This window comes from Lepidochelys kempii, chromosome 5, assembly GCF_965140285.1.
Source record: "Lepidochelys kempii isolate rLepKem1 chromosome 5, rLepKem1.hap1, whole genome shotgun sequence".
Classification (NCBI taxonomy): Eukaryota; Metazoa; Chordata; order Testudines; family Cheloniidae; genus Lepidochelys; species Lepidochelys kempii.
The window spans coordinates 39053226-39074905 of record NC_136384.1 but is presented as its reverse complement, the minus strand read 5'-3'; the positions used below and the strand labels follow the sequence as shown (position 1 = coordinate 39074905).

At 41.6% G+C, this 21680-nt stretch overlaps 1 protein-coding gene across 4 annotated transcripts in view; it reads left to right on the top strand.

Moving 5' to 3' along the window:
• ERCC8 (ERCC excision repair 8, CSA ubiquitin ligase complex subunit) overlaps positions 1-15952 on the top strand; it is a 60710-nt gene extending 44758 nt beyond the window's left edge. For 2 of the 4 annotated variants that reach the window (XM_073344006.1, XM_073344008.1), the window contains 2 exons: positions 7976-8062; positions 14822-15952. In XM_073344006.1, coding sequence (XP_073200107.1) covers positions 7976-8062; positions 14822-14878 — 144 coding nt within the window. In that variant the 3' untranslated portion in view covers positions 14879-15952. The other 2 variants (XM_073344010.2, XM_073344007.2) reach the window with 2 other exon arrangements.
• Positions 15953-21680: the final 5728 nt, after the last annotated feature.

Here is a 21680-nt window from a genome sequence, read left to right as displayed (position 1 = left end):
GCTTTAGTGATAATCTGCACTTTGCTATAGACTAAAGTTTTATTTCAAAATTTGTTTTTAAGTATATAATCTGTGAAAACAGTACATGCAAAGCATTCACAGATGTATGCAAATCCTAGTGAGTTAACATTGTTTAAAATCTTTGAATACATAGAGACTGACTTGATCAACAGTCTCCCCTTAAAAATGGTGGGGAACACTTAAATGCACTGTTGGCAAGATTAAAAGATTCCACATTAGTGTCTGTATATCACAGCATATACCTATTAATCATGAAAAACCAAAAAGAAGAAAAATGTTTTGCAGGTGCTTCCAGAGGATTATGGGATCCAGAAGATCTTACAGATGCTTACACACACAACTTTACGTGAATAGTTCCAGTGAGGCCAGTGTGACAACTCGCATTGAGAACTTATTCATGTGCACAAGTGTTTGCATGACTCGGGCCATAGAATGGGTATCAGGTTTTAATCAATTCAGCCTGTACTGGGACTTATTTTAGATATAATATGAAAAGAGAGCCTTTGGAAAGAAGGAGCAGTGACGATCCATTTTAGATACCAATAAATTAACTTGATATTTTGAAGAGTTTATTTTGAAGGTGTCATAGCAGCTCCATAGCTAAGTGTAAAAGCCAATGCTGCTTTAAGCAGAATTTATATTCTGTTCTATCATAGTAAATTTCACTCCAGCTGTTTAAACATGCAGCATTTCTTGTCTTAAATGTGCTTCGTGAAACATTATTAACAAATAATTAACAGTTCAATAACTGTTTGGAGACAGCACCATATATAAACATCCTCCTATGCTATGCATCTATATAAATCGCAGTCTGGAAAATACCAGAATCCTATTAATAAAATGCGAAGAAATTGAAGATGCTTTCGACTGTAAATTCTTCAGGACAGGAACTGTCTGCTCCTCCAGCACAGTGGGGCCCCATTCTTGTTTAGTCCTTAGGCACTACCATAATAAACATGACCAGTAATAATAATGAACATGTTTGATATTTGCCTTCCTAACATGATACAAGTGTCACATTATGTTCCTATTCTTTCTTTTCTCTCCCTGAATAAAATGAGATTTCTCCCACCTCCTTACTGCTCCCATAATTGCACATCTAAGACATAAATGTGCACAAATTATTTCCAGATGGTTAATTTTTTTAAATACATTGTTATTAGTAAACAAGATGAATATCAGAACCCCAAGTGGCCATCTGCATAATTGAGATTTTGTCTCTATGGGGAAGGGGAGCTTAACCCACAGCTTTTTGATGCATGTCAGGTAACACGCATTACATAAACTGTACTAATAGCATGCATGTGGGATGGTGTGCCTTCTTTCATCGCACATCATTGTATACGCACAATGGCTTACTGCATCCTAAGGGCATGGCATTCTTGCAGGGTATTCAATGGTTCTTTGCTTTGCTGCTGAGCAGTGTGCATTCTGAAATTTTTCTTCCTGTGCATTATGGGATGCATAGCAAAAGCCAGGCAAGTTCAAATGTTTAAAAAATTCCCATTTTTTCCTCTTACTTTTCCACTTTCCTATACTTAATTTTTGGCTGGGCTAGTGCCATTTTCCGATTTTTGTCAGCCAGTAGGGCCCCAACAATGCTCCATGCTGCCATGCTGGCAACAGTGAATGAACAAAAGCTGCTTCGGCTGTATTTCAGCATTCAAAGCCGGATTAATTCAGTTATGGACTTTGCCCACCATACCACCAATCAGATGATGCAGCAGCAGCTGCTCCTCTAACAGCAGCCGAGGAAGCAGTGCGAGGAAGAAAAGGAAGACACCAACAATTGATAGTACAGGACCGGTTCTTGGAGCAGCTTCACCCTGTGCCATGCTGTTTCTGGGCTTGGATTGGTTGGAAAGGTGGTTGTGCAGACCTGGGATGACAAGCAGTGGTGAGAAAATTTCCTGATGGGGAAGGCAACCTGTTTGGAGAAATGTGCTGAGCTGTGGGGAGCTGCAGCGGCAGCATACCATCATGTGGTGACACCCATTTGTGGACAAGTGGGTTACCACTGCCATCTAGAAACCGGCCACCCCTGAATGCTGCCAGTCCGTATCTAACCAGTTCAGCATGGGGATATCGGCTGTTGTCATGCAGGCATGTGATACCATGGGAAAGGTGCTGTTGCACCAATTTAGAAAGCTTGGTGTAATGCTCAGGAGATCATTGGTGGTTTTGCATACGTGAGCTTCCCAAATTGTATTGAGGCAATTGATGGTACCCATGTGCCTATTATTTCTCCTCACACAAACACCCCCACCCCCACACTGCTTCCCAGATCAGGGATCAGAATTTATAAACAGAAAGGGGTATTTCTCCATACATGACAGGTTTACAGAAATAAAAGCAGGATGGTCTGGAAGGGCTCATAATGCTAGGATCTTTCAGAATTCAGGTGCTTACCTTAGTGGAGAAAGGAACGTTTGCCCCTAGGAGCACTGTGGACATTAACGGAGTTGGCGTTGCTCTGGTTATCCTGAGAGACCCAGGTTATCCTCTGCTTCCTTGATCATTCATGGGCTGCGTGGACAGAAGGAACAAACTGTTTAACTACTGCCTCAGTAGGTGCAGAATAGTAGAGGAGTGTGCATTTGAAAGGAAGGTGATGCTGTTCGTGGAATAGGTTGGAAGCAGCAGAAAAAAACATGCCAACGCTGGTAGCAATATGTTTATATTTTGCACAGTATTTTTGAGAGTACAGGAGAAAGCCTTAATTGTAAGTGGGAGACTTGGGCATAGCATCGTGCTCAGTGGTTTAAGCAACCAGCAAGGCATCCAATATAAAATGGAAACAGCCAGGGTAGTTCTGTCAAGGATGCATAATTCTTAATTTTGAGTCTCAGGCCTGTGGGGGTAGTATGGACTAAGAGCAGCTCTGTGTTTTATGGACAGAGGAGATGCAACGTTGTGGCCATTCTATTTTTACCTTGTGTTTTTGCTTAGATACTTTGTAAAACCTTATGTATTATATAAAATGTAATGCTTTTCTGTGTAAAATGCCTTGTTGACTCCTTATGAATGAAGTTTTTAACGTTTTTGTTATTAATGATATATTGTGTAACAAACAAAAATAAACCTTTAAATGAAACAATAATGAAACATTTTAAATTATGTAACAATAACAATCTATTGTCCAAGGACTTTTAATTAAACTTTTAATTAAAACAATAGTGAAACAAAATACCAAAGTGCAACAGTGCAGTTCTGGGCACAACACAAGGGGTTGGGAGGCTTAAAGTCATCGGTGAATATACATTTTCATCTCTCTCTTCTTGTTTGTGAGCCTTCCAATATTTAGTGGTGAGGTTCAAAGGTATCAGGAGTGCTACAGGGCTCAGAAGAGCTGGAATCCCAGGTGCAGCTGTTCAGTGCCCTATGAAGGGATTGGCCTCTGGGAGCACTTCTGCGGGTGCACAGTGGGGTAATATTGTTGTTCCCAGAAATCTGTATTGTCTAGGGGCTGCATAACATGGCTGGGTGTGAGGATAGCAGGCAGTGCAGACTGTATACCAACAGCAATATGCACTTCGGCAGGGCATTTTGGCTTTGTATTGCCTCTGCATCTCCCTGTCTTTTTTGGAGCTGTATTTTGTCATGGCAGGGCTGTTGCTGGCAACTGCCATGCTGTCCTTGGCCACTCCCACAATCTCTTTCTAGTGCTCCCTGTCTGTCTTTCTCTCCATCCTCAAATACTGTCTGCACCTCTCTGCTATTTTGGGGGGCAGGGGAGTGTTTTGTTTGGCATTTTTGTGGTACTGGGAGGAACCGTGGAATGAGGTCCAACACTTCATCACATGTTTTCTGTTTTTTTTTCTCCCTTAGGTTAGCCAAATACTCAGCCGTTCATAAAGTCCCTGTCTTTGAGGGGTCTGGCCAGCGTGGGTGCCGTAGTTGTGGGAGTATTAATAAAAATCACAGTTGGTTATTCATATTCCAGAGAGGCTGTGACAGCATTTTTTTAATAAGCATTTCTGACTTCACCTCCCTGAGATTCTTCCCAGTTTTGAGGGTACCTCAGAGATAAGCAGAGTGTGCATTGGCATTTTTGTCTGTGCAGTATATGCTATTTGGCTTTGCTATTGTGCCTTGGAGTCTGGTGTTTTTAAGAACTATGTTCCTGGTTGTGTGGTAGGGGAGGGGAATTATGGAGGTGTCTATATGGTGTCAGAGGGCTTAGTAGGGGGCATCTGGGAGCAAACTAGATAGTAAACCCCCATACACCAGTTTTAGGTTGTCCTGACTCTGGATAATGTTACACAGAGACAGGTGATTGGCAGGCAGAAAATGGCTTTATTCAAAAAGGGAAAGGGCAGGCCAGAAAGATACACTGTGAAGTTATTTACCAAGATGGTCTCCCCAGAAGTGCTACAGGAGTGGGAGTTGTGAGCTATAAAGGGGAAGGATTATGCAGCTATTCCTTACTTTGTGTTTATCAACACGGAATTTCATCTGCCATTTTGTTGCTCAGTTACCCAGTTTAGGGAGACCCCTTTGTAACTCTTTGCAGTCAGCTTTGGACTTAACTACCTTGAATAATTTAGTATTGTCAGCAAAATTTGCCAACTCATTGTTTACCCCTCTTTTCCAAATCATTTATGAATATGTTGAACAGCTCTGGTCCTAATAGATTGGTACGGAATGATTTCATTTTACAAAAGCTGTATTGACTCTTCCCCAACATATCATGTTCATCTGTGTTTCCTATAGTTTCAGCCAGTTTGCCTGATACTGAAGGTAGGCTTACCGGCCTGTAATTGCCAGGATCCCATTTGGAGGCTCTTTTAAACATCAGTGTTACGGTAGCTCTCCTCCAATCATCTGGTACAGAGGCTGATTTAAGCAATAGGTTATATACCACAGTTAGTAGTTTTGCTGTTTCATATTTGAACTCCTTCAGAACTCTTGAGGTGTATAGCAGTTGGTTCTGATGACTTCTTATTGTTTAATTTGTTCCAAAACCTCCTCTATTGACACCTCATTCTGGGAGAGTTCCTCAGCTATGTCACCTTAAAAAAAGGTCTCAGATGTAGGGATCTCCCTCATATTCTCTCTCTGAAGATCGGCGCTAAGAATTTATTTAGCTTTTCTGCAATTACCCTGTTTTCCTTGAGTGCCCCTTTAGCACCTTGATCCAGTGGCCTCACTGACTTTTTGGCAGGCTTCTTGCTTCTGATGTATTTTAAAAATACTTTGCTGTTAAATTTTGTCTTTAGCTAGTTGCTTTCCAAATTTTTTCTTGGCCTACCTTATAATTTTATATCTGTTTATATTCCTTTCTGTTTTCCTCAATAGGATTTCACTTCCAATTTTTAAAGGATGCCCTTTTGCCTCTATCCGCCTCATTTATTCTGCTGTTTAGCCATCGTGGCATTGTTTTGGTATTTGGAGTATATGTTTAGATTGATCCTCTATTATGGTGTTTTTAAATAGTCTCCTTGCAGTTTGCAGGTATTTCACCCTTGGGACTGTTGCATTTAATTTCTGTTTTGCTAGCTTCCTCATTTTTGAAGTTAAATGCTAAGTGAAGTTAAAGTTAAATGTGTGACTAAGTTAAATGAAGTTAAAGTTAAATGTGGTGACTGTCCTTGGTATTTTCCTCCTTAAATGTTAAATTTAATTACATTATGGCCGCTGTTACTGAGCAGTTCAGTTTTATTCACTTCTTGGACCAGATTCTGTGCTCCACTGAGGATTAAATCAAGAATTGCCTCTCCCCTTGTGGATTCCAGGATAAGCTACTCCAAGAAGCAATCAGTTATGGGGTCTAAACATTTTATCTCCGCTAAGGTGACATATACCCAGTCAATGTAAGGATTGTTACGAAGGTAGAAGATGCAATAATAGTCTCTCTAATCTCCTAAGCATCTCACAGTTGCTTGTCACCATACTGGTCAGGTGGTTGGTAATATATTCCTACTGCTGTACACTTACTTTCAAGCATGAAATTTTTATCAGTAGAGAAGTCTGTTAGTTGATTCATTTACAATTTTTACTTTATTTGACTTTATGCTTTGACGTATCGTGCCACTCTCCCACCAGCATGACCTACTCTGTTATTCCTATGTATTTTGTAGCCTGTTATTTCTGTGTCCCACTGATTTGCCTCATTCCAGGAAGTTTCCATGATGTCTGTTATTTCAATGTCCTCATTTTATGCTAGGCACTGTCATCCCTTGTTTTAATATAGATTCTCCTGAGCAATTTGCACATTATCTGGCACTGGTCAGCATCCTAGTCGCAGACATCTGCTTAGCAATGTCCACAAAAAAGCTCTTTATTGCGGTGCTTGACCACAAGAATTTACAGCACGGATGCTCCACCTCAGGTTGTGATAAGATTCAGGGTCTTAATACAGCTCCAAGCGGCAGCTTGAGGCATGTTGTAGGGATTCCAGAGTAATATTGCAGTAGTTCTGATATACTAGAATCCAGGAGCAAATGGGCAAAATCTGATCCCGTGCCAGCTTTTAAATGGAGGAGGGAACATCCAGCCAACTTGACGCCAGAGCAGGGTAGGGTACACAGTTAAACAGACAAGTCAGTAATGGTTGCTTGGAAAGCAGTGTGGGATAGCTGCTCGAGGACTGCCAAGTAGTTGGCAGCAGCATCGCATGCGCATGAACAATACACTGTATGTCAAGGTTCCTCCCCCACTCTGAACTCTAGGGTACAGATGTGGGGACCTGCATGAAAAACCCCCTAAGCTTACTTTTACCAGCTTAGGTTAAAACTTCCCCAAGATACAAATTAATTTTATCCTTTGTCCTTGGAATATCCACTGCCACCACCAAACTCTAACTGGGTTTACTGGGAAACGTAATTTGGACACGTCTTTCCCCCCAAAATCCTCCCAACCCTTGCACCCCACTTCCTGGGAAAGGTTTGGTAAAAATCCTCACCAATTTGCATAGGTGACCACAGACCCAAACCCTTGGATCTGAGAACAATGAAAAAGCATTCAGTTTTCTTACAAGAAGACTTTTAATAGAAATAGAAGTAAAGGAATCACCCCTGTAAAATCAGGATGGTAGATACCTTACAGGGTAATTAGATTCAAAACATAGAGAACCCCTCTAGGCAAAACCTTAAGTTACAAAAAAGACACACAGACAGAAATAGTTATTCTATTCAGCACAATTCTTTTCTCAGCCATTTAAAGAAATCATAATCTTACACATACCTAGCTAGATTACTTACTGAAAGTTCTAAGACTCCATTCCTGGTCTATCCCCGGCAAAGACAGAATATAGACAGATACACAAACCCTTGTTTCTCTCCCTCCTCCCAGCTTTTGAAAGTATCTTGTCTCCTCATTGGTCATTTTGGTCAGGTGCCAGCGAGGTTACCTTTAGCTTCTTAACCCTTTACAGGTGAGAGGATTTTTCCTCTGGCCAGGAGGGATTTTAAAGGGGTTTACCCTTCCCTTTATATTTATGACACTGTACTAACTCAATTCACAGCAAAGTTCTTTGAAGGACTCCAGAGTTTATCGCAAATGAAGAGTTAGTATACTACAGTGGATTGCATCAGGTGAATGCAAGCATTTTCAAACAGAATTAACTCGACTTAATTTGGTTTAAACCATCCATGTAGACAAAGCCTAAATTTTTGATCTATTGTGTCAAAGGAAGAAGTTTTGCTCTGAAGAAACTTGAAATACAGTTGACAGGGAGATGAGAAATGAGTTAAATTTAACAGTAAAATCAATTTAAATGGTAGCAATGCTATTTTGGTAAGCTCTTCCTAAGGAAATTGGCAGCAGTTGTGTCCTATTGACTTTTTTACATTTTAAAATCTGCAGTGATCTAGATTATGTTACAGATCGGATTCTAAGAATGTTTCTTTATTTCTAAACATTCAACGTCATTTAAATATAATATTTCTCATAAGCATTTCTTGTTCAATATTCAGCAAATACGGAGTGAAGTTATTTTTGCTTTTTCTCACAGGAACTATATAGTGGTAGCAAAGATTGCAATATCCTTGCGTGGGTTCCAGCTTTACGAGAGCCAATGCCCGATGAAGATGCTGAAAAGGTATATATAGAATGTTCTATGAATGTCAATTGTCCTTTTATTTATTAATGTTTTTTTACAGCAAAGGGGAAAAATTAGATATGAGGAAAATATTTCCCAATTGCCCTTTGCAGTGAAGATTGATACACAGAAATGATCTAGCTGTCTTTTCTCTGCAATACGCTTTTCCTGTGGTGCAGAGTAGCCTAATGGATCTGCCAGTTCTCTACTAGAGTTCCTGATTCTCCTGTATTTAAAGTGTTTCTTGTTTTTATGTTGTTTGGCTATTTGACTTTCTTCTTAGCCTTTGTAATTTCCATGCTATGTTTTACCTGCCATAGTTTAAGGTCCTTTGGAAATATAGTAACAAAATTAATAATAAAAAGTTTGAGTAGTAAACGAACAGTGAGATTAAGGGTAGCAGTTTTTCGCATCCAATTACTGTTGGATCTGGAAGTATCAGGAAAATTCTAAGCAGGCTTACTCAAGAGTCTGTCTGAGACAAAAGGAAGGTGGGGCGGGTATGTATTTACTATCCAAGTTCCCAAGAAACTTTTGATACATCTACAGATTTTTAATGAATCATTGAAGCTTACAAACAAAGTCTGGAAATTTTTATTTTTTTTAAACAATCTAATTTCTTAGACATTATTGTAAAGTGAATTTAGATTTAGGTCTCTGTCTTACAGGACCTATTTATGAAATGAGGTCCAGTTTCATCATCCTTTTTTAAACTGGAGATCCGTTAGCTGTTCCATGATTTACAGTTGGTATTGCATATTGGTAAAGTTATTTTTTAAAAGTCTTTATTTTGTTTGTTTTCTAACTATTCTGTGATAACTAGAGTAGTGTGTGTTTCTTGGTAGCAATACCTCTAATTTCAGCTTCCAAAGGGAAAACCTAAGTAACAGTACCTTCCAAAGGCGCATAAATTGCTTCCTTCAATTTTTGGTCTCTAAGGATTGCCCTCATCATTAAGACTTCATGTCTGTCATGTAAGTCACAAATTCCGTGACTTTCCATGACCTCTGTGATTTCTGCAGTGGCCAGTGCGGTTGGCTCTGAGGCTGCCCGAGCAGATGAGACGGCCACTGCTGGGGCAGTTTGGTTGTGGGAGGGGGCTCAGTACTGTGGTTCCTGCCACTTCCGCAGAGCTGCACGGAGCCCAGTAGGGAGCCTGCCAGCCCTGCCAACCCTTGGCTCCACCCCGAGCCCCTTCCCACACTCCAAACCCCTCGGCTCCACCCCCACCACACATCACCTCCATATTGGTGCATATAGCAAAATTAATTCTGCACATGGATGGGAAAAGTTAGAGGGAACATTGCTGGCAACCCGAGTAGTACCTCCCTGCCAAGTTCCTCTGCCCTTTTTCAGATCTGGCAGAGCAGCTGCACAAACACCAGGCAAAATCCAAAAGGTGCTCTATACATGCATCAAGTTTCTCAGGCTTGGCAGAAGGTTAAAATATGCCCAGCCTGTGTCCAGCCAGCTGACTCTCTCTGCTAGGGCATGGGGCTCTGAGTCAGACAGGCATGTTGAGGGGCCCCTCCTCCCCAGGTAGCTGCAACTCCACTGAAAAACCCAACCAGGGTAGACAGAGCAGACAGGGGGACGCTCTGAGGATGAGGAGGACTCAATCCAGGGGGTAAATCCTGGAGCAACAAAGGCTACGGGTCACCCCACAAGTCCTAAAATTGGTCCTAGAATCTCTGGGGAGAGAAGTAGGGCTCGTACACAGCTCCGCTTCCTCACACCGTGAATCCAGATTCTCACGATACTCTCTGGATTTTGCAGGACTTACCCCAGACTCTGGGTCCCAGAAAGGCAAAAGCAAGAGTGTCCTGCGCAAGGGAGCAAGTACTGCTGTTATAGGGTGGGGTGAAAATCAGGGGTTAAACCCCTTCTCCTTTGCCGAGGGTTGCCACCTTTCTAATTGCTGGTAACCGGACCCCCAAGGCCCTTCCCCCTTCTCTGCCTCTTCCCCCAAGGGCCCGCCCCAGTCACTTGCTCCTCCCCTGTCTCCTCCTGCTCTCCCATTGCTCTCTAGATGGTCTCCAACTTGTCCCCCATCCTCCAAGCTGGGCTCCCTCTGCTTTGTGGATGGGACAGGAGCTGCTGCAGCCTGACAAGGAGCCTTCCTGCAGGTAGGAGGCAGACCCAGTAAGCAGGGGTTGGTGTGGGTTAATGACCTGGCATCTCCCCCTGCCCCGCAGTAATACTGGACTTTTGGTGTCTGGTCAGTGCATCTGACCAGACACTGCCAGGTCCCTTTTTTGACTAGACTTTCCGGTCTAATACCAGGCATCTGGCAACCCTAAATGGCTCCCGGACAAGAAGCCAAAAACCAGACTGTCTGGCTAAAACCCGGGCAGGTGGCAACCCTACTTTTGCTTTCTCCTCCTGAAAGAGTGTTTGCTAGGACTTTTCTCCCGCACAGAGTCTCTCCCCGTGCAGTGTAGCATGCTCACCGTCCCTCTCCCACCCTGCACCATATCTAGGCATGCGGAGAAGTCTCTGCCTCCTGTGCAGCCCTGCCTCAGACTGCAGCCTCATGGGAATTGGCTGCATGGGCTATCTGGCTTTCAGCCCACGGACTCTCACTCTGCCAGGAAAGTGGCGTAGATCTGAAGCAGCAGCAGAATGGGAATTTTGCCCTCTGAGCATCAGCCATAAACCATGCTGTGCCATGAAAAGGGGCTCAGACTCTGAAAGGTAGGGAAGGGTCTCTCGATGCCCCTTCCCAGCTTCACAGTGTGGCTCCACGTTAAAGCCTTGAGCACTTCAGGCAGTCTGTGACCAGAACAGAGGCACCTATGTGGGATTACATAAGGGTACATGAGAAATCCCTTCACATGTTCAGAATGATACTGATTTCCTGAGTATAGCTCCAAGTGGTACTAGATTACTCACATAGTACTTATTAACTAGGAGGAGCAGGCAAACAATCTTTCAAGCTTCTGGGACATCTAACAACTATTTTCTGAATTGAGGGATGTATAACAATTCCCCTCTATTGTACAGTCCCCAGATCAGGATGAATAGTGTACCACTTGCCCCTATAAGCAGACGGGGAAGAAGAGAAAAAGGCGTTGCTCGCACACACACACAAACCAAAAAAATCCAGCAGAACTTTTCCAAGACCAGATGGATGTCTCTTAGTGGCCTGGAAGAAACTTTTTATTAATAGATCTTTCTTTTTGAGCATTATGATGATGCATGTTTTCCCACTGATACCTCCAAAGAAGGAGAGCAAAATGAGGACACCTGATTAAACCAAGTCTTAAACTAAAATGTGTTTTTATATTTATATTAGGGCTGTCAATTAATCACAGTTAATGCATGCAATTAACGCAAAACAAATTAACTAGATTAAAAATATAGTTGTGATTAAGCACAGTTCTAATCACACTGTTAATAATAGAATACCAATTTAAATTTATTATACATATTTTTGGATCTTTTTCTACATTTTCAAAGATATTAATTTCAGTTACAACAAAGAATACAGCGCTCGCTTTATATTATTTTTTATTACAAATATTTGCACTGTAAAAAGATAAAAGAAATAGTATTTTTCAGTTCACCTCATATGAGTCCACTCAGTTCTTCTTGTTGAGCCTGTTGCTAAGACAAACAAGTTTGTTTACATTTATGGGAGATAATGCTGCCTGCCTCTTATTTACAATGTCACCTGAAAATGAGAACAAGCGTTCACATGGCACTGTTGTGGCTGCTGTTGCATGGTATTTACATGCCTGATATGCTAAACGTTCGTATGCCCCTTCATGCTTTGTCTTGTAGGCTCTTTGTTTTTGAGTGCAGTCATATAAAAGGTAAGTTGCACTTTCATGATTCTGATTGCATTACAGTACTTCTACAGTGGCATGGGGAAAAGGATCTGAAGCAGAAGCTTCCAAGGAAACCTAGATCAATATTCCTCGAAACCAACAAAATCCTCAGCATAACTAAATCCTTCTTTCTGATTCACCCTCTGCATCCAGAGTCCTAAGTGGCTGGTTGTAATCACAAGAAGACACAGCGCACAAACCACAGCATGCAGTGTTACAACCTATACTCTGGATTGTCTCCAAGCACAAGACTTTGCAATGACACCAGGAAAAGCTCCCCGATTCCTTAGACAAACATAATTCACCTAGGAGTGGAGATACACTTCAATGACAAAGATCCACCCATCTAGACAGGTTCCAGATGATCCAAGATATGATATCCGTGCTGGACAAATGCATAAGGCCAACCATAATTCAGAGTCTCTATCCACTGGGCCTTCTGCTCTCGTACACATGGGTCTCCCCAAGGACTAGGTCACACATCTGGTGTCTCCCGGCCTTTCTTAGGAGTATGGGACCATTCCTTGGAGTGAATGCAAGACCACTTTCCAGTTCCAAACCAGGTGCTGGAATCCCCTAAATAATGGATAGTCTCAGAGAACATCCACAGGGATCTTCCCATATACCTTCCAGACCTGTTGGTTCTCACAACATATGCCAGGCTGAAGAGTGGGGGGAGTGCTTCCGGGATCCAGAACAGCATAGTGCATCAGGAGGGCAACCATGTCTTGGTTCAGCCAGGTAACCACGACTGCATACATAAACAACCAAAGGGGAACAAGGAGTGTAGAAGTGATGGAAACAATGAAAAGACAAAGAAGATTCTCCCTTCCCTAAAGGTGATGCATATAAAAGGGAGAGCTAAACCTAAAGGCAGACTGGCTCCGCAGATGCAAAGTCAACTACTCAGTGTGATGCCTGCACCAGGAAGTCTTCACTCTGATCTTGCAGACTTTCAGTCTCCCTTCAGTTGACCTGTTTGTCAATTTCAGGAAGACAAAATGGCCAAAATTCTTTACCTAGCAAGCAGACCCCACGGGGACATATGCTGTGTTGCACAGATGGCCGCAAGGCCTACTACACACATTCCCATCCTTTCTTCTTCTAGGGAAGGTGATCCAAACAATAAGGCAAGAAGAAGGAAGGGAGACAGTGCTAACTACATACCAACCAAGGAGACCCTAGTACTCTGATTTAGTAGAATTAAAGCTGGAACCACTGTTGCAGCTTTTGGCAAGACCCGCCATCTTTTTTCCAAGACCCATTTGTCCACCCAGACCCAGATCGTCTTCAACAGGCAGCTTGGCTATTGAAAGAGGGAAGCATTAGCTGCTCTCAGCCAGTCTTCTCAAATGATCAGGACTCTACTCTCATCCAGGAGAGCTTCCACACTAAAACCTGCTCCTACAAATTCAGTTCATGATGCAGGAGCACAGCGGAGGTCCAAGGGATCCTGGGATTCTGGCCACTCTGGACTTCCTTCAGGAATATGTAGATAAAGGTCTTTTGCCCAGCACTGTAGCCTACCAGCTGCCAGCCATAAGTAGTGTACGATTTACAGGATCCGTGGGCTCCTTGGCAGAACCCTCAGGTATGTAGATTTGTCAGAGCAATCAGAGTGGCCAAACCAGTGGTCAGACCGATCTTCCCTAAGTGGGAACTACCACTGGTGTTGAAAGCCCTAACCACCCAACCACCCTTTGAGCCTCTGTTTGTTCTGCCCATGGCCACAGCACCTGACCAAGAAGCAGTGGCACACCCTAGGTGTCAGAAGAGCACTGAATATTTATATCAAGCATACAGAATGCTCAAGGAGATCGGGCTGTCTTCATTTCCTTTCATCCCGAGGTGCCAAGGCTTAGTGTCTAAGCTATCCCATACCAAGTGGATCGGACTGTACATTGCTGAGGCATACAAGTCATTCAGCGTGCCGGTTCTGGAAAATGAAAGTGCATTCTACAAGATCCATGGCAACCTCATGGGCCAAAAGAGAGGCACGTCTACAACAGAGATCTGAGGAGCAGCCACGTGATCATTGGCTAATGCCTCTGTCAGACACTATAGGGTGGAGTTTCTGCATCCACAGAGGCCTTTGGCAGAAAGGTGCTGCAGGTGGTGGTCCAGACATAACCTGGCCATTTGAACAATTCAAAAAGTGGGGTATATCCTATTTATGTTCATTTCTCTGTCCCTCCCTATTCCAGTTCACTGCATGCTACTTCTCATACATATCTGAATTGTGGGAGATGCTTGGCTGCAGAATGGAAAATTTCTTACCCAATAATTTTCTGTCTGCTAACAGGATCATCCCCAATTATACCCTACTGGATGGCTTCACAACCAGGAGTCAGCATTTTATTTGGATAGTCACCATGTAGGCAGTGGCCTATTGTACATAATTCATTAGTTCACTGAAGTTGTTAATTTTCTAAGAGCTTTCTCACAGCTGTTGAATGAATCATCTGGCAGCAAGCAGGAGAAGGTGTGTGGCTATCACAGGCTCTCCTGCAGCTTTGAACTGCCTCTGCAAATTGTAGACAGGAAGGGAATAGCCCATATGTAACAGAATTGTGGGAGATGCTGTTAGCAGAAAAGAAATTACTGGGTAAGAAATTTTCCATTCCAATCCATGTGCCAGAAACCATGTGACTAAGTCGGTCATATGCAGGATACTACTTTCTTTCATAATGTACTCTTCTAATCTGTTTGTTTATAGGATGGACAACCATCAGCTTCAAAAATGCTGTAAAAATCAGAGAAAATTATTAGTTTATATTCAGATGGTAATGTAAGAAATGACTTGAGTAGTGACCTTAATTGAGTTCTTAATAATTACATATTTTATTAAATCATAATTAAATTTTAATGATTTCACTCACTTTTTAAAAAGCAAACTATTGAAAAAAAAATCTGTTATCTTCTACTTCAGCAACACTTAAATCCAGCATTTGAAGATGGATGGAGCAGCAGTGATGATGAAGGATGAATCTCAATTAGCTGTTGATATAAAACTGACATTCATGCACCATGTTTGTGAAGAAAGGACTTTATCTGCAGAATTGAACAAGTATTTGTCATCAGCTTCTTTGTAGAGTTCCTTAAAGCTCAGGCTTTCAGAAATGAGATTTTCTTGGAAAGTTACTTTTTTGTACTGTCTTAATGTTTCTTCTGTGTTATTACTATATTTTGAAATCGTATTCTTTTATTTCACCTGGCCTTCTCACTCTCTTCCCACCCACCCCCGCCACCCCCAAACTTTAGGCAAAGCAATTTGGTATATTGTACCTAGTTGTTGAGCTGCATATTAAGAAAAGCAAAAATTCTGATGATCAGATGCTAGTACACCCCGTCTCTCTTCTGGTTTCACTAAAACAGTGAGGACTAATGATTCCTTCTATTTTCAGGGGATCTAAATGGGGCAGATTGAGACTAGATGAGTGTGGAGAGGAGCTGGGGTGTGTAAGTCCTAGTTCCTTTGTATTATCCCCATTTTACAGATGCCTCTCCATGGGTGCATTATGGAATCCAGCTTCCTCAATTAGAATTGAGGCATTATTTATATAGGTATTTGTATAGCCCCCATCAATTTAATATCTGACCCCATCCCAGGTATTTAAAAATAGAAGCAAATTACATGGAATAAGATCTTATTGGTCCTGTTAAGGTGATCATAAGATCAGTGGGCATCCTCTGCTGCATGAACCCACCCCCCCCACCCCCCAAGTGGAGGGGAGAGTTCATGGATAGCGGCAGGCAAACGCTGAATGGACTTGGCTTCTGTGACAGCCAAAGAGTCAGGAGGAGAAAGGGAAACCTAGTGCTGAGTCACTGGGCTTCTGCCAATGTGCTGTGACTTAGGAGGTTGAACCTCCTGCCTGTTCTGGGTGTGCAAGACCTGCTCTCCCTTTCTCAACAAGACGACTGAGAGGAATCTCAGCAAGCTGAGAGTGTCCTGTCTGTGCTAGGTGTGTTTTCCCTCTTTGGTTATAATGTAGCCTTATGGTTTTAATAAACCTCAAGTCAGAAGAAAAATTTGAATAAAATGGAAATGTAAAAAACAGTCCTTCAAAATGTCTTCATTTCAACTGAATGTGTGGCTAGGGTCTTTGCTCTGTACTGTCATGCAGGAGGTTTGGTGGGTCAGTTCCTAGCACAGTGCTGGGCTGAGCATGCTACAGGAGCAGCACTCACTATTCCCTGAGGACTGAGTTAAGGAGCTGCACTAAAAGGCTTCCCATCAAGTGAGGGAAGGATGGCTGGGATGCAGTACTTCAAAGGGAAAAGTTTATACCAAATGGAGGAGCAGGATTCAAACAACATGGGGAAAAGTGTTAAGCAACTGGATGAAAATTATTTAGCCTGTGTACTGTATGTCACTAGTGCACATTTCAGAATTACATTTGTAAAAGTTTTATGTGCTATTTTTTAAAAATTGCATACTGTTATTCCATACACCAGTCCAGTGAAAGGGGCATAGAGAGACTCAAGGAAATCCTAGTAATTCAAAAGTGTTACTAAGTTTACAATTGCCAGGAATGTTGAAACCCAAAATTTGGCCTCCCTTAAAGTTGTTATGAAGCTGTACTAGTTGGGGGCAGGGAGATTCCCAAAGCTTCACTTAATCTTAGTTCAAGGGACCAGCCCAGACCCCGTAAGTGTAGGGGAATATAGCAAATTGAAATTGGCTTCTTAAAGATGAAACTTTCATTTAATTACCAGTTGTTAGTTCTTTTCCTCCTGAAGCCTAGGGAATCTTGGTAACTTAATGAAAATAAGCTTTATTACAAGACAAAAGCTAAATGAATAAACTATTTGTATTATTGGGCAACATTTTTGTTGCATGTTATGTGTATATATACAGGTGCTTCATACTGCATATAATATTTGTACTTCACATTTTCCAAATTTACTAAAAAGGTGGGGTTTTTTGTCTTGAGAGAAATGTTCATTAGATCCTGTGTTTTTTAAACCACTCTCCTGGTTTGTGCATTACTTCAGAGCTAACCATCAAAAGGAGAAATAAATTACATACTAATCAGTTCTTCCTGAGCTGTGCAGTGATCATCGAAAACGTTGGTACTTAAAGAAGTAGACCCAGGGTAGTTTTTGTGTTCCATACCAAATGGGAGGTAGAGAGATCCAAATTTGTCACTTGGAAGAAGACAAATACGGTAAAGAAAGTTTTCATTTTCCAGCCAGGGTTCCAAACTGACAGCCATTGACTCTCTGTCCTCTTTCTGGCACTGCCTTTCTCTTCCAATTGAAATGCTACATGCTTCCCATTCCCCCACTTTCTGAGCACCAAGGGAATCTCTGCCTGGCTTCATTCTGTATAGTATTGCATTGTACCAATTCTTTCCCAGCCCTCCTGGCTTTAGTTCCAAGCTGAAGGGAGAGGAGTTTAAGAGAAGGTGGGGCCAGTTTATATTCACTGACATAAGCCAAAAGTCCTGGCCAACTCCCACCTCCCAGAAGCCAAAAATCTTACATCAGGCTGGCAGTGCCTCATAGCATATGGCTAGTCCCCAAGTTATTAAACACCTGGGCACTATACAGCATCTTAATTGTCGTTACACAAATTCTGGACAAATTCCATTGCAAGTAATAGATTGTTTAGATTTCCCCTAAAGATTCAGTTTTGACATTTACTTCCTTCCCTAAAATATTACAGGCGATTTTATTGTTTTTTTTTTTAAATTGCTGCTGCATTCTTCAAAAGTTACTGTAGTTCATTGATACATTAAGGATTCTTCTGGGTGAAATATGCCATATAAATGTAACAGGACTGTCACAGTAATTTCTTTCCCTCAATTTTATGACAGAAGACACCAGATACTAAACAAAGATAGAACTGAATGCTGTGTAGCAGGATTTGAAACAGTGCCAGGTATAGGCTACATTGAATTGTAGAAGCTATAGAACAGTCCCAGATCTTGCTTCTGTGTGCCATTCAAGCCTGAGAAGTTAAGAGTTCTGTTTTGATTATTTTTGCCATATCCACCTCCATGGTATCTGAGCATCTTTATGAAAAATTGCCTGATAGTCTGAAAGAAATTTGGAAGCTCAGATCAACTTAGAAAAGGGAAATTCTACTGCTTGTGAAAGCAAGTGGTTCCATAGAGAAGGAAGTAGTTTACTGAGGGCACTTCTGCTATAGCAGTTGGTACTGGGATAATGCTTGGGAAGGGGTTAATTCCCTGCAGGGAAGGTCAGGCCACAGATCTATCCTGGCCAGAAAAGTTGCTTTGCCTTCCAGTAAAATAGGAAGTTTTCCACCAGGACTTGGCAGGACAAGTACTGTAACATGAAAAGGAAATGATTTGCTTTTAGAGTTCTTTCTCTTTCACTCTTCCGTTTTCCTTCCAGTCTAAAGAGGGAATTGAGCCAGTCCTACTGAAAAGTTAGGCAACCCTTGGAAACAGCCTGCTTCATCTCTGCATGAACTCTGCCTGAAGAGACTCTCAGATACGATGTATGATTTTATGTTTCTGTTTGGTTATGAGGATTGAAAGGAGTCTGCTAGTGATTTAGCAGTGGACCCTTCTGAATGACCTAAGATGGAGGAAAACAGGGTTCTTTTTCCTTATAGCCAGGACTAAGGTACAAAGGGCCAGCCAGCATTGTCACTTGAAGCCATCAGTATTGTCAACTCCAAGCGTTCAAAAATAATGTGTTTAAACCCCTCAAAATCCACGAAACTGTAATAAATGCAGGGGTCTTTTGTGTCTTCTTGTTTGAGCTATTGGAGTTCATGTTTACAAGCTTTTCTCTGCAATCATGAGGACTAAGCTATATTTATTTCATTGAAAGTTAAGATTTTCATCTCCCTTATCTCCAGCAATCTTCAGTAATCACTTTACTCCAGCATGTGGGGCTTTAAGAAAAGCAACAAATATCACAAGACTGATCAAGCAATTGTTAGATCTGGCAACACTGGGTCAGAGACCCTTAAAGTGATTAGTTATAACTTCCCTTGTGGCATTTTTCCTTTATTTAACCTAGTGCTACAGTCCCTCGTCTGCCTCGCACATGTAGGCGAGAACTATTATACCATTTGAGAAAGGGCCTCAGTTTTACCCTTGTCTCATTTTTGTAATGTAAGTACAGCCCTAAAGGCCCCCAGTGTAAATAGCTGAGGATCAATACAGTGTTCATTAAACTGTAAGTTCTTCAGTGCAGTCTTAGTATGCGTGTCCAATATCTGATGTGGTGGGACCCTGATCGAGGCCTCCTGATGTTACTATAATACAAATAATACAACTTATACCTTTTGTGGCATGCTAGCTGAACTACTCGGGTGTGTATTTATTTAGCTTTCTCCAGCAGTAAGATATTCTTGAAGATAATATATTGTTTCAGAGGGTAGAAGATTCCTTTCTGTACTTCTGCCATTCAGTATTTCCCACCCTCTATCAAAACATAACGTAAGTAACTCTTAAAACACAAATAATTTAAGATTGATTTTACATTAAAATGTACTTCCTTGCTCTGAGGAAATATTTAATGGTAAGCTATGAAAAGGGCTTGTGTGGCTTTTTGTTTTTCTTTTATGTGCTTGTTTGTAAGGACTTTGGGTTTTTTGTTTGTAGAGAAAAACAGGAGAGAATTGGGATCTAGTCTTGTCTGCCTGTGAAAAACTGTGGTGGCTAGAGCACTAGGGCAAATATGACATCACAAGAGTAAACCAACAAGACTGAGCAATTTTTAGAGAACTGCTATTTAACTCCAATGACAAATGAACATTGTGGAAGAGGTTATTTAAGATTTAACATTGTCATCATGTAAGCTGATGGGCAGGTGCACCAGCCACCAGCCGTAGCCAAAATAAAACCCAAACTCTCAAGCTGAATTCCAGGTCCCTTTCCTCTGAGCTGGTTTTATTAATAAACAGAAGATACCCAGTGTCGTGTATTAAGGCTTTTGTAAGAGCCCTATCCTGCTTTCTGCAAGCTGGAAGGGAGGAAGACAACCTTTTCGGTTGTCTCCTAGAGGCCTCCTGCTAGGTTTTCATGACTGACTTCCTTTAGGGTCTTTCCTCAACCCTCATCTTGTTAAGATTGTATGAAGGAATAACCCTGGCTCAGTCTCCAGCACATAGTGCTTGGTTAGCTGACCCTCCCATTAAATGACCTGAAAGAGTACAGCTCCCAGCAACCCCCGATACAAAGGCCCCAAAGGCCATATCAGGCATCCTGGACTGTGTTGATGCACCCTAGGGCATCTGTTACACACCTCTTCAATTAAAGTCTGATTGCTCACACATTGACAGCTCAAACTCCCAGGAATGCCTGCAACAAAACCATGAAAGATGAGTCTTTAGAAATATAAAATGTAAAGTAAAAATAGTCTCTATTTTTAAAAATAAAACTTTTCAGACCTTACATAATAAGGAAACCAAAAATGATGCTAGGCCCTATTTTTAAAAATTTCTTACGCTTCTCTTTGAAAAGAAACTTACAGGGGAGGAAAATAAACTGATGCTGTTTTGACATTTTAAAAAGTCAAAACCACCTTTCTGTGCTGAGGAAGATCCTCTAGCTCTGTGCAGTTGGCAGATCACACCTTCTGCCATTTTCCTGGACCTGTGAGGGAGGAGCACACAGTGTTTTTTCTGCTCCTTTAACACTAAGGAGAGTTTGTAGTAATTTTTCCCACAGCAAGAGAGAAACAATTTAAAAATTGGTCCGCCCTATTGCAAACTACATTAACATGTGCAAGCAAGGACAGGTAATTCAGCTGGCTGGAACACAAAAATTACACACTTGTCTTTTTTGACATAAACAACATTGCAATACAAAAATTACACACACCTTTCTTCTTTTCCTCCAGGCTTTGTGTTCACCAGGCAGCCAGCCATGCAAACTGAGTGTTTTCAGTTCCCATTGACTTCAATAGGTAATCAACACTAAACAGGATTGAATGTACCTGTAGTAATGCAGGGTTTGAGCTTCGCTGGCATTGTGAGGAAATTGTCAGTAGGCAGATCTTTAAGCAAACATGAACACATCCTTCTAGCAACATTTAGTGAAAATTCTAGACAAAATAAGGTGAGGGGGGGAAGTGGGTTTTTGTGTTTTGTTTTTTTTTCATTTAGTGGAGACTGTTGCCAATGGTATGACTGCCCTGACAGCCACAAAACTTCAGCTGTACACACTATTTTAAAGCTGATTATTAATCCTCTGTTAGTATTTCATCAGGGCCTATGAAGACACACTAGTTTTTGAACACAACAAACATGATTTAGATTGCCAGACAACTAATCCTTGGTCTGTAAAAAAATTTTTTTATCTGTCAGGTGCCATTTTAAGAAGAAAAAAAAGGGGGGGGGGCGTAAATGTAGAAAACTAACACTCTAGCTAAGATGCAACTGTTGTTAATTCTCTGTGAGCCTGATCCAAAGCCCACTGAAGTCAATGACTAATGGACTTCGACTAAGGCCCTATTACAGTAGAACCTCAGAGTTACGAACATCTTGGGAATGGAGGTTGTTCATAATTCTGAATAAAACATTATGGTTATTTCAAAAGTTTACTACTGAACATTGACTTAATACAGCTTTGAAACTTTTACTGTGCAGAAGAAAAACACTGCTTTCCGTTTATATTTTTAGTAGTTTGTTTGACACAGTACTGTACTGTACTCGCCTGCTTTTTTTTGTCGCGGCTGCTGCTGCCTGATTGCATACTTCTGGTTCCAAATGAGGTGTGTGGTTGAGTGGTCAGTTTGTATCTCTGAGGTTCTACTGGAGTGTAAATCTGAATAGTCATGTGCTGCCATAGAAAATTAAT